Here is a 12,051-nt window from a genome sequence, read left to right as displayed (position 1 = left end):
AATAGAAGTAGAAGTATAACCCAGCATGAGGTGACTTACCCTCTAAAGAGTTCTTAGCCGTCTGGTCCTTACAGTCCTTGGGGCTCCTCACCTTCAGGTTCTGTTAGGAGACAAAAGGCAAGTTCAGACAGTGAGGTGGAAAACCTTTTAAAAATCCTTTAAAAAAAATAAGACATTTAAAACCTGTTCAGTAGAGTTAAGCGATGTGAAAACACAGTGAGGTTATCATCCTTGCTCGAGCTATGAGGTCATCCACTTCCAAATTAATTATGCCATCCTCAGCAGCTTCCACCCCCCCACCACCCTCCATCTTGCTCAGATGGCTCAGAGTCATGCATCATTACTTAGACCATTAACAACCCTCGATGATGAATTCTCCATCCTGCATGTAGACACCAGCCTCAACGCTAACTGGTAGACCTCATAAAACATGGACGAAGACTGATAATGTATCAGAAGCTGCCACAAGCTTGAAAAAAAAAAATAGAGAAAGAAATGGTAAAAGAGCTCCTAGACTTCACCACCAGACAGCTGAATATACACAGCTTAACAGTGAACTCTATTTTTATCCCACTAACCTACAGCTAATTAATAAAGACGTGTAGATAGTATAGTTCAAATAAGATTCCCACAGTGAATTACAGTTATAATGATGACACAATCTTTGTAAAGGCTGAGTCTGAATACATTTTTTGTGGCTGCTGGATGAACAGAAAAATCCCAAAATGCATGTAATACTATTCTCATCCATGTTAGACTGGTTGAGTGTAAAACTATTGGTAATGTATTGTAACTTGTGTTTGGGGAAAACATAAATTTACAAATTTATTATGCTGCCAAGGCTCATCTACTCAGTTTGTGTATGTGATGCCGAGCTCTTATTTTCCTGGTCAGACATAAGAATGAGACCAAGCTTCGAGCTGTTTGAGCCAAAACCACAGAAAATACCAGCCACCATCCTCTGTATTGTATTGTATATACAGATGTACACACGTGTAACAGACAAACAATAATGTACACATGGGCTCACACACACACGCACACAAAATTGCCTCTGGCTGCATTTGTATAGAAATATTCAGCAGAACATTTAATTTTAAATGCAGGGAAATGATCAAAGCTGCGTGGGTGAATAATGGGAGAGCATTTTGCGAGTAGAGTACATCAGGTATGAACTAAAAGCAGACTCTTTCTATACAACCTGACTCAGAAACTGTTCCTTTCCCTAATAACACGTAATTTTAACACTATGTTGTAAGTATGTCATCTTTTTTTTGTCGTTTCTGTGTGACTTGTTAACACCGCTTTTCTCTTACAAATTGTCCAGCTGCAGAACCGCCTCTCAAAGAGTGTGCACAAGCAACAATCACCAACCACATACATAATCATCTAGTAGAATGTAGACAGGAAATACAAGAGTTTAACAAACAATTTAGAGTACTGTTGGAGAATGTTTCCTCCTGTGATAAATGTTCAACTGAACACTCACTCACTTTTGTCCTAATTAGACACAGCATTGCTCCATACATCAAAGAAAAAAGAGCAACTTGTGAAACTCAATTGCAGATAATTTGCCGGCATGCAGGGGTTAAATGTATGACTGACTAACTGATTTAACACAGTGGTAAAATGATCCCATAACTCAGAGATCACAGATTCAGTCGCTGCAACAACACTGAACCAGTAACTGTTCACTTTCTGTCCAATTCCTTTGCCCACACGTTTACGGCGCAGCTTTCAATAAAAGCACATATTACTATCCCTGCTTGGCATCGTTATTTGTTATTTTCCCTCCCCAACTTACCTCAGAGATTTCAGCAAACTGTGTGTTAGCCTGGCAGCACTTCTCCGCCGTCTCCACAGCCAGCTCGTAGTTGTCCACAAATGCTCGGTAAACTCCTAGTTGGCTGGCCTGAAGGAGAGCAAGACAAAGAAACAGAGGAGGGATGTGATGTTGACGTACTATAAGACGGTGTATTAAGTATTAAGAAGTTTGACAGCGCTTGCAATCCTTGTTTGTTGTCCAAATAAAAAATTTAATACAATGACAGTAAACTTGTCCATCACTCTCTCTCTATTACAGTCAAAGTCAGCTTCTGTATTGGAGGAGAAATGAATAGCTGGCAAACAGAAAGCCCCATGTTTTCAGACAAAACAGTTCCAACGTGCAACTTTAATGCTGCTCTAAACATAATACTACTTTTTCTTTTCTAAAAATATCTAATAAGTAATAAGAAGGACAGCCTTTACAGTTCTGCAAAGTTACAAGTTTTATTGACACATGAATGCAACAAAGCAACACATACACACATTGGAAACACACAGCCAGACAGATGGAGGCACAGCAACATAATGCAGCCCTCTCATCACACTCAGTCAGTACAAATACCTTTGTCTGTGTTGTTATTGCAAAGCTTCAATTTTAAGGAATGAGCATGAATGAGACAATACTGGAGATCACTTTGTGAGGCACTTCTTCTCTTCATCTCTGCAAGTTTTGTTAAAATCTGAACAGTGGCATCTGAAATATCACAAACAGACTAATCTTTACAACGGAAAAAAAAAGAAGTCCACCTCGATCTTCTTAGTGTAACTTAAAAAAGACGCTAAGTTGCAACAGTGAGATGAATAATCATTCAGACTTTGTAACTGAGACACGAGTCCAGTTTAGATTTAGTCCAGTCAGCTGTGACTGAGAGACTCTACATGTCCTGCAGACAATCGAATCCAAACCACCAGCTAAAGAAAGACACAGATCGCGGTCACAACAACAGCATGTTACCACGGTGCTCCTCGCAGCCAGGCCCGTTTCCGTAGCAACCAGGGAGCCCTGCACTGTGCTGGGGTGAGTAATTAATGATTGGTGTAACGGAGGCTATGAAAGCACATTTAGGAAGCCGTATGGCTGAATAAAACTCCGGCAAACGCTGCCTGCCAGCACTGCGATCCATCTCGACAGCGAACAAAAGGACAGTCGATTCTCCTGAACAAAAGCCAAAGGAGGCGAGAGTACAGTGGAGACGGGCTTTGTGTGTCACGTCAAGAGTCTCACACACACACATCTAAAGAGAATACCAAATACCTCTGAAACTCTTACCTGACTCAATACATGAATTACCTTTAAAGCTCTTTGTGACCTAACTTACTACTTTACTCCAAACCTTTGAGCCCAATATGAGCCAATGAGGAGTTTAACTTTTTTGTGCAGGGAGTCTTTTTTTCTTTCCAGAGTCCTTTCCAGTAGTTGTGGCCATCCTTTGTATCTATTATGATAACATTACTCACCACAGTAACTGCTGAGATCTAAAACCAATGTCGCTATGACAAAGTCCAATGGGGAAACAAACATGAGCAATCGAGACAGTCACATACAGCAATTAAATTTATTTTTTTTACTTTCTCTTAATGCTGATATACAGTATATAGTCAGTTTAATGTCTATTTACCTTTGAGTCTTCCACTGCTCTTATTATTGTTGATTTTAATTTCTCGCCTTGAGTGAAGCTGCTTTGTAACTTGGTTTTTGAAGAGTGCTCTGTAAACAGAGTTAATTGGGCCTCTTTCACCAAACATTCTTGAGAAGAAATTTCTTCTTAAAAACCACTTACACACATTTGAGCGCTGACATGCAAAATACCTGGTTGTGGAGTTTTCTGCAATTCTACAGTTGTATAGTATTATAGGATTGAAATTACAATTATATTTGTATTGTTTACAGTATTTTTAATAATTAATTTCATTATTTTACAAAGCATTACGGTCTTGTAAAATTAATAAACACTACATTAACACTTCAATTCACAAGTTACGTTGATTGGAAACCATACCATCCAATAATCAGTGATTGATGATGCTATTTATAGGCCCCAAAGAAGACCTGATTCTGCACCCTAGGCCTACTCGCACAACGACATATTTACTGCTGCTTTAAGATGTTGTAAATTGTGTCATGAGGAGCAAAACATCTTCCAGCACCATGTAGATCTATTTTACAGGGAGTGACAAGTACTTCTTGGGACACTTTAGGCTACCAAGAGCTTCCCTCATGGAGCTTTGACATATGTTTGAGGCCAGCACTGTGGAGCCATACCAGATGACCTAACCGTGTACCACCACACACGCAGGTACTCTCCAGCCACCACATCAACATGAGGTTATGTGCTGAAGTCCTAAAATAAAGACTTCAAAGTTAATTTGACTTTTACCGTGCAATTATATTTTATCTTAGAATTAATCTTACAAAAGAAACACGTCACAAAAATCAGGCAAATTTCAGTGCCTAACTTTATTTCTTTAAATTTATTTTCATTCCTTTAAGTATATATAATATATATATTATATTCATGAATAACTGATGAAGGTTCATTATCATTATTGTTGTTGTTATCACATGAATAGCAACAGAATACTACACATCTGAAAATGAATAACTGTTACTATAAGCATCTTAAACTTAGTCCATTCATTCTCTTAGACCTATTTTTAGACATGACCCTAACCCTCCTAACGTGACCTGATCTTTGCCGCCGGGGAGGAGGAACCGAGGCAGGAATGTGAAGTCACGAGTTTTCTAAACATCATTTGCACTAATTATGCTATTGCTGGTAGCTTTGCTGTGTGTATGTGTGGTACATCTTTAAAAAAGTCTGAAAAAATAACCACAGCTTTAAGGCTGCATGCCACACTCCACACAAGACAGAAATTTGTACATCCTTTGGTAACAAATTACTGTTCAAATCTGTGTTTTCAAAACACCGGCTGATGAATTTCAGGCCACAAAATTGTTCCAAAATAGACCCACTGCATTTTTGCACATACATTCACAGACCAGTAAGGTGGTGGAGGGCGAAGGAGTAAAGCAAAGCAATTTTCACAATCCTGCAATCCTGTGTCCTGCCCTGGGCCACACAATCTGCACCACAGTGGAGGCCATTCAGAGCGTGACAGTTTTGACTGTGGAGAGAAAAGAGATCCCGAATGTCTGCCAGCCACATCCACAGAGCCACACACAAACGGCGTGAAGGCTTACCGAATGTTCGGCTGCGGTTACGGTATCATAGCAGAAAATGGCTTTGGATGATGAAAGAAACTGCTCGGGTGTTTGGATTTCTCAGTTCAGGATTTGTCCTGTGTGATACTATGTGTGTAATCCACAGTGGAGAACAACATTAAGAAAACAGCCTCATGACGGACTATGGCCATTATACGAGAAAGCTGAATTTAGCTGCTTGGTTTGTAAAGGAGAGCTAACAGATATTCATTCTCACATACTTGGTTGTCATTATGGGATTTATATCTACCTCCGACCACAGACACAGTATAAATGTGTTCCCTGATAAATTCCTCAACAGAGCAAAGAACAATTTACTGTTTGGCTGTGAGGCAAAAGGATCAAGAGGTATTCTTCTCCATCTAAAATTCACAGAATCATTTTGGTCCTCCGTCTCTGAAGAACGAAAAGCCAGTTTATCAGTTTGCGTGTCTGTCTTTGTGGTGTAAAACCTTCACCTTGCCGCTGTGTGTGAAGTGTGTGTTTGAGGAGGAGCAGAAGCGCAAGTGTGATTTAGCCCTATTTTCAGCCTTCAAACACTTCTCCCTGACACTCATGCTCATAACCTGTCACTGACGCTTTGCCTCTTCCTCTCTTCTCTCTGTCTCTCGCCTTCCTTGTTCTGATGTTTTTATGATTCCTAAGCCCGTCTGCTCCCCTCACAGATTTCAGAGTCATGGTGAGACAGCTCTATCAGAGTCGCAGCAGCCTAAATCTACTTGCCTACCATACTCTGGTCTCATCCTCTCTCATCCCACCCACCCCCACCCCCACCCCCATTCCTTGCCTGTATTACCTCCTCTACTCTCATCTAATCTCTTCCTCCCTCCCTCCCCACCTCCTAACGGGAACGGCTGTCATGTAGCATTCTTTTTTTTTTTTTTTTTTTGTAGGCTCAGCGTCTTCTCCTCCTGACTTTTATTAACTACTGTCTGGAGGGAGGGAACGGGACAGAAACAGTGTGAGTGTGTGCATGTCTGTCTGTGTGTGTGATTGCGCCAGTGTGTATGTACAGTATAAACGCGTGTCTGTGTACGCTTCGGGGAGGAAGAGGGACAAAGACAGCCCGAATGTTGAGGTTGATAGAAAAAGTATAAATACAGGGTGTGAAAAAAAAGTGTGGTTGACAGGCTGACGTAATGCTTGAGACCAGACAAAGAAAACTGGTTAATGTACGGTCGCACTAACATCAGTCTGTTCAAATATTCACTCCCATCTCCCAAATGAAGCTTGCACGCTGACAACAGCTCTCCACAGTCACTCTGCTCAATATTTCTTTATTACTCACATCAAAACAATGACATTGCAGCTTTTTTTTGCAGCTGAGTGTGGGGTTGTTTCATTGGATGGAAGGCTAAAGTGACAGAGGAGCAGTTTTTAGGAAGGAAAGAAATATACAGACGCTGCTAAACTGGATTTTGACCTGTGTCTCCTTGGAAGCAAAAGACACAAATTAAATCCTAATTTCTTAGGTGGACCCTAAGGGGAGGCTCCTGAGATGAGTTAATAAGAGAGGGGGAGAGTGAGTGAGTGAGTGAGCGAGCAAGTGAGTGAGTGAGCGAGCGAGTGAGTGAGTGAGCGAGTGAATGAGTGAGTGAGAGAGCCAGCAAAAGAGCAAGGCTCCTATTTATAGCAGCTTCTTCGAGACACAAAGCACACAGTGCTGTGATGGCCTCAGCTGCCTGAGGCAGAAAGGCAGCATTGTGAAACATGCCTGCACCTCCCTCTGTGTGTGTGTGTGTGTTTATGTGTAGTTGCGAGAGTGTTCGAGCACAAGTGAATTTGAGGGGGAAAGAGAGACAGAGACAGAGACAGAGAGGGACAGGGACAAACGATTCATTGTAGGTTAATTGACCCATTGTGAAAATGATTAAATAGACCCAGTGTACATTTGGCCCTGACATCTTTGGCAGAAAGTACTGGAGGGCAGAAAGAGAGTGAGCGGCTGTTGAGGAGGAAATAGGAAGAAAAGGACAATTCAGATTCAATTTGTCCAAATTTAAAATGATAAAGCAGAGCATCACTACAAAAATCAAATCTATGTTTTTTTTTAATTTCTTCATTGAATTGTGTGAGCAGATTCTGCCTTTGAAAGCTTCCTGATGCAAGAAGCGACATTACAGTGAATAATGTCACTCTAGCATAGTAGTTTGCTTCGGGTAAAGGATTTGCTTTGGGCCTGCGTCCACAGGTCAGACAGACATAGCTGTAGTACCCTGAATGTCCTTTTTAATACTGTCAGCTGTTTTTTTGGGTGCCCAGTGTTGTCACTTTGATTAGGGCTAACGTCAGGCAGTTACACCCAGGGATGTTTCTGCAGTCATGGGCGCACACACACATATACACCCACCCACACACACACACAACAACCCCAAATGCCCCAGCCCCTTGACTCATCTCTTATCTTTTTCCTCACCAGTTTCTGAAAGAGGTCCCCGACTCTCTGGTGGTGGCTCCACTGCTGAACGCGGGGCAAAAGTCCATCATAGAACTCCTTGTGGATCTCATAGAGCTCAGGCACTTTGAAGAAGATGGTTTCTATCTGGGCCACCGTGAGGACAGGCTGCGACGTTGTAGCTGCAGCCTTTAGAGGCTTCATGGGCTGAGAAGAACGAACAGCAAAAATAAAAGTGTAAATTGGGAAAAAAAAACATGCTGTGTCCCTTTTTACCAACACAAAATCCCAGATACTCGTGATCATGTGCAACTAAGAAAAAAAAGTTAAGCACACATTGTAGAATATAACTACAGTGACCTGACTGACTCAGGGTTTAAGTACAGAATAAGTGTGTTCGCAAGGTTGTTCATCTGGTCTCAGACATGGCCTAACAAGCTGCATGTTTTAAAGTGAGACTGTGAAACTTCTCAAAGAAGAGACATTCTCTTTTGGCTGTTTGTATCTTTGACTGTTGTCGTATAGTCTACTCAGCCATTACTGAAGGATCTATCTTGTTATTCTGTTCCATTTGCATTCACAGATCTACTGGCTCCGAATGAAAACAAGTGAATGATTCATCATGAACACAGCGTCAAAGAAGCTGTTACCCATACTTGGATGTCCATACTGAATACTCAAATAGCTTAATCACTTGGGAGACATTTAGTATGATTCTACTGTATAATATGGGTGTTTGTAGTGTGTTCTCACCAGCAGCAGTGCCTCCAGATGACTGAGGTATGTTTCCTCAGTGGCCAAGATCCCAGACAGGACCCACTTCCTCATCTCCAAACCTTTTTCCAGATCACATTCAGTCTGTAACAAACACACAGACATACAGTGATGACAATCACAGTCAATATCCAGAAACACAACAGTATCCACACAGAATAATCCAATCCTGTTCACAACTACCATTTTATCTTATATTTGTAAACCTTTTCCACAGTGCAGGGCACACAATTTGATTCTTTTGTGTCTGGGGCATGAAGAACTTTCAAAGCATCATATCATTGTTTATATCACTAAAGGACGTATAATATGACCTGTAAATCTCAAACTGAATGGTTCCTAGTTCTTAGATGAGTTTGAGATTCCTGCAGATTTGCCGTCTGCCGTTTGTGAGCGCTACAGTCCAGAAAACCAAAGTGCAACAACTGCACCTTCTAGTAATCCTCCCCGGTTCCCTCCCCGTTTCCCTCGGCCCAGTCAAAGCTCACTGAGGAGTACGGACATGAAAGAAAACAGAAAGACAGAGAGATACCTCGGGCTGTCTTGTTTAACCATGAACTCTGAAATAACTCAAACAGGCAGGGTCTCCTGTGGGAGCAAGGTTGGCTTATAAATATGTGCGTGTGTGTGTGTGTGCGTGTGTGTGTGTGTGTGTGTGTGTGTGTGTGAGAGAGAGAGTAAATGCCAAGTGCACAAATGCATACACACACACACACACACACACACACACACACACACACAAGTGTACTGAGCTCAGGCTGATATGTGGAAGCATCCCGTCCTGCAGGCCATGAGGAGGAGGAAAGATAGAGAGAGAAAACAGGGGAGAAAGGGTGAGAGAGAATGACCAAGATGGAAGAGGAGAAAAAGAGATGGAGACATGAGTAAGACGAGGCCGATTTAGGGTAATTAAGAGAGGATAAAGAATGGAAAGAGAGCATAAAAGGAAGGAATAGAAGGAATCTGACATGATGGAGAAGAGACAAAGTTAGAGGGTAAGGCTATGTTTTGCCTATATTTGACTGTCCAGAATAGAGAAAGACAGTAAAGTAAAGGAGACATGATAAAGGTCCTACGCAAAACTTTCATTTCTCTGCCTCTTTAGCCGGAAGTGATGCAAAGAAAGAGAGAGAAACAAGACAGAGCTGTGACAGATAGACCAACAGATAAGGAAGCATGTGGCAAGGCAAAAGGTGAGAGGAGACAAAAACTGGCCAAAAAAAAAAGTAGAGAAAGAGTGAATCGCAGAGGGAGGACAGATTACAGAAAAGTGGACCAAGAAATGCCCCTTCTGAATGAAATTCTTGGAATCCATTGCCAGTGTGAACAAAAGCCACACTGCAGCTGTAACGTAACCCGGCCTTCCCCTGCCTATCAGGAACTGTCATGAGATGTGTGCAGACACCCTGGATGGAAAGCTTACACACTAATGCTGCCATATCTGTTTACACAGCAATGTGGAGACTGAGAGCAGGAGGAGGGCAAAATGATCAGCAGACAAGCACATTTGAGTCTCGCTGCGGTGACTTCAGCTGATTCAGCCTGCTGGATTTAAGCTACCTGGCTTATTAGACCTTAGAGAGACATCGAGGTCTGAGGTGTGTTTGTGTGGATGAGGGTGTGTTTGTGTAAGAGCTGGGGCTGGAGGCAACAGCATAGGAGAGAATGCAGAAAAACCAGACAAGGGATGTGAACTGTGTGTGTATTTTGTTGTGTTTATTGTGTATTTTATTTACTTTCTCAAATCCATCAAATGTATCTTAAAAGAACACAGACATGCCTATATCTGCAATGAAACAAGTATGGGTGGTTGTAATTGTTCCTCATGTACAGATTTCTTCTTCATGCCACTACAATGGAGGAGATATGGGATAAAGCCTAGGGTCCTTGTTCTGTGCAGGGACGTTAATATGGCCCAGAGAAATGATACAGCTGGAATGAGCTGGATGATTTCAGGTCATGTTAAAAGAACTAGAAAAATGTGAAACTGTTGATTCGTTTTCAGATTAGTTGCTCAGTTCTTGATTCTGTGAAGTGTCGGGAAAAAGGGAAAAAATCACATTGCAAGTTTCCCAAAGCCAAAGGTGATGTCTTCAAATTGTCTTCAAAATAACAATAAAAAAAATAAAAGTGGCAAATCCTCGTGTTTGAGACTTGGACTCAGCAAAGACTTTTTGCTTAATAAATGACTTAAACAGTTAACCACTTATTAAAAATTGCACTGGGTCTCTGTCCATATCTACACTGCAGAGTTCAAGCATTTTACAAATATTTATCCTCCTGTGAGCTGCATTTGAGCATGTGCTGTGAGTACTCGGATGCCTGTGGGTGTGCATGCATTTATTTAAGTGAAGGGGTGAATGGGCCTGAAACCTGTTTCCATGGCCACAGCACAAAGCAGTGGTTACAGCGGTTACAGTTCAGTAACCATCAGTCCTTTATGATGGCAGCTCTGTGCTGGTCTGACTGGGTTGTGTAATACAGAGAGCTCACATGTAAACAACACAGGTGTGACTGTGGTTTAAAGATGCTATGTTGCACTTTGCTCTAGCTTCTAAGCCTCAAAAACACAGAGTGTAATTGTGTAAAGGCTTAGAATGGGGCAGAGATTATTTGATTTATTAAAATAAATTGGAATAAAACCAAACACAGGCTGCAAGTAGAATGGGATAGTATTAGTAACATGTACATGGGATAGTAACATGTACTGATTCTTTTCATCCTCATCTGGCTGTTTAGCTTGTCTTTAATAGTTTATGCTTCTGCTTCTGCAAACTATACCGTATATCGCCTCTCATTTGCTTTTTTCTTTCTGTCTTTCTTTCTTAAGAGAAGGATAAAGGAACTGATTCTGACAGACATGTATTATGCATCACATAGAGCTGTCTGGGGAGCTGCGTACGTATCATCAGATCCCCCTTTTTCCCCTGAAAAAGCTGTAATTACTCATTATGTATAGACTCTAAGACAACTGAAAGCAGAGAAGTTTTCTCTTTGTAAACCAGTGCAAATAAAAGGCTACTGGAAGTAAATAAGTAATATGTCTTATGATTCTTAAATGTATTACGTTGAATTGCAGTGGCTTTGAATTATGTCTGTTTCCACTGACTTAAAAGGGAAAGCCCGGGGCAGTAACGGAGCCCCTCGAATATTTGTGAATTAATGAAAAATGAATGAAAATCCTTGCTGAGCTACAAGTATCGGTATGAGCTATGTGACTTTACCCTCACACAGAATTTGCCAGCTGGTAAAAGAACTTGAGAAACATGAGGGTCCATTTCAACCATCAAGTACAATCCAAAAAAAAACAAAAAGGAGGAAACTTTAACATCCAGCCACATGTTACTGAACTAGCTGAGGGGAGCCATAAAGTGTGTATTCATCTTTTCAGATCCCAGACAACTCCCTTAGGAAGTACCCGCATCTCCAGACATGTCATCTTTTATTCATCGCTGTGGCAACTAATGAGCCCATCTCTGGGTTCAGACTAAAGTGGTGTCTGCCTGTATTTTTTTTGGCAATCAAAAAAAGTAATAATAAAACACACTCTCCCTGCTTGGGGTACATCTAGGTTTGTGTGTCTACGTTTTCACGTCCAGTAGAGTCAACAAAAGCTAATATTTCACACACTTAAACCCCTTCAGCTCACGCAAACACCCCTTAGCGGTGGCTGTGCCTAACGTGATTTAGAAATTCTGATTTGTTAGTGCATGGATAATGTTCGCAGGAGATACACGAGGATCAATACAAACAGTGTTTATGTGACGAGCACCCTGATGTAGCTCAGGAGGCTGCAATAGAACCTGAGCTGAAGCAACTGTAATAACATTAT

General features: G+C 41.4%; 1 protein-coding gene across 1 annotated transcript in view; it reads right to left on the bottom strand.

The window, feature by feature from the left end:
* bcr (BCR activator of RhoGEF and GTPase) overlaps positions 1-12,051 on the bottom strand; it is a 76,813-nt gene that overhangs the window by 17,444 nt on the left and 47,318 nt on the right. The window contains exons 3-6 of the mRNA XM_041059561.1: positions 8,199-8,303; positions 7,467-7,652; positions 1,805-1,912; positions 40-100 (exon numbers count right to left, since the gene is read on the bottom strand). Of these exons, the coding sequence (XP_040915495.1) occupies positions 40-100; positions 1,805-1,912; positions 7,467-7,652; positions 8,199-8,303 (460 nt within the window). The remainder of the gene's footprint in view (positions 1-39; positions 101-1,804; positions 1,913-7,466; positions 7,653-8,198; positions 8,304-12,051) is intronic.

The sequence above is a fragment of the Toxotes jaculatrix genome, chromosome 16 (assembly GCF_017976425.1).
Source record: "Toxotes jaculatrix isolate fToxJac2 chromosome 16, fToxJac2.pri, whole genome shotgun sequence".
Classification (NCBI taxonomy): Eukaryota; Metazoa; Chordata; class Actinopteri; family Toxotidae; genus Toxotes; species Toxotes jaculatrix.
This window is presented reverse-complemented; position numbering and strand designations above follow the sequence as displayed.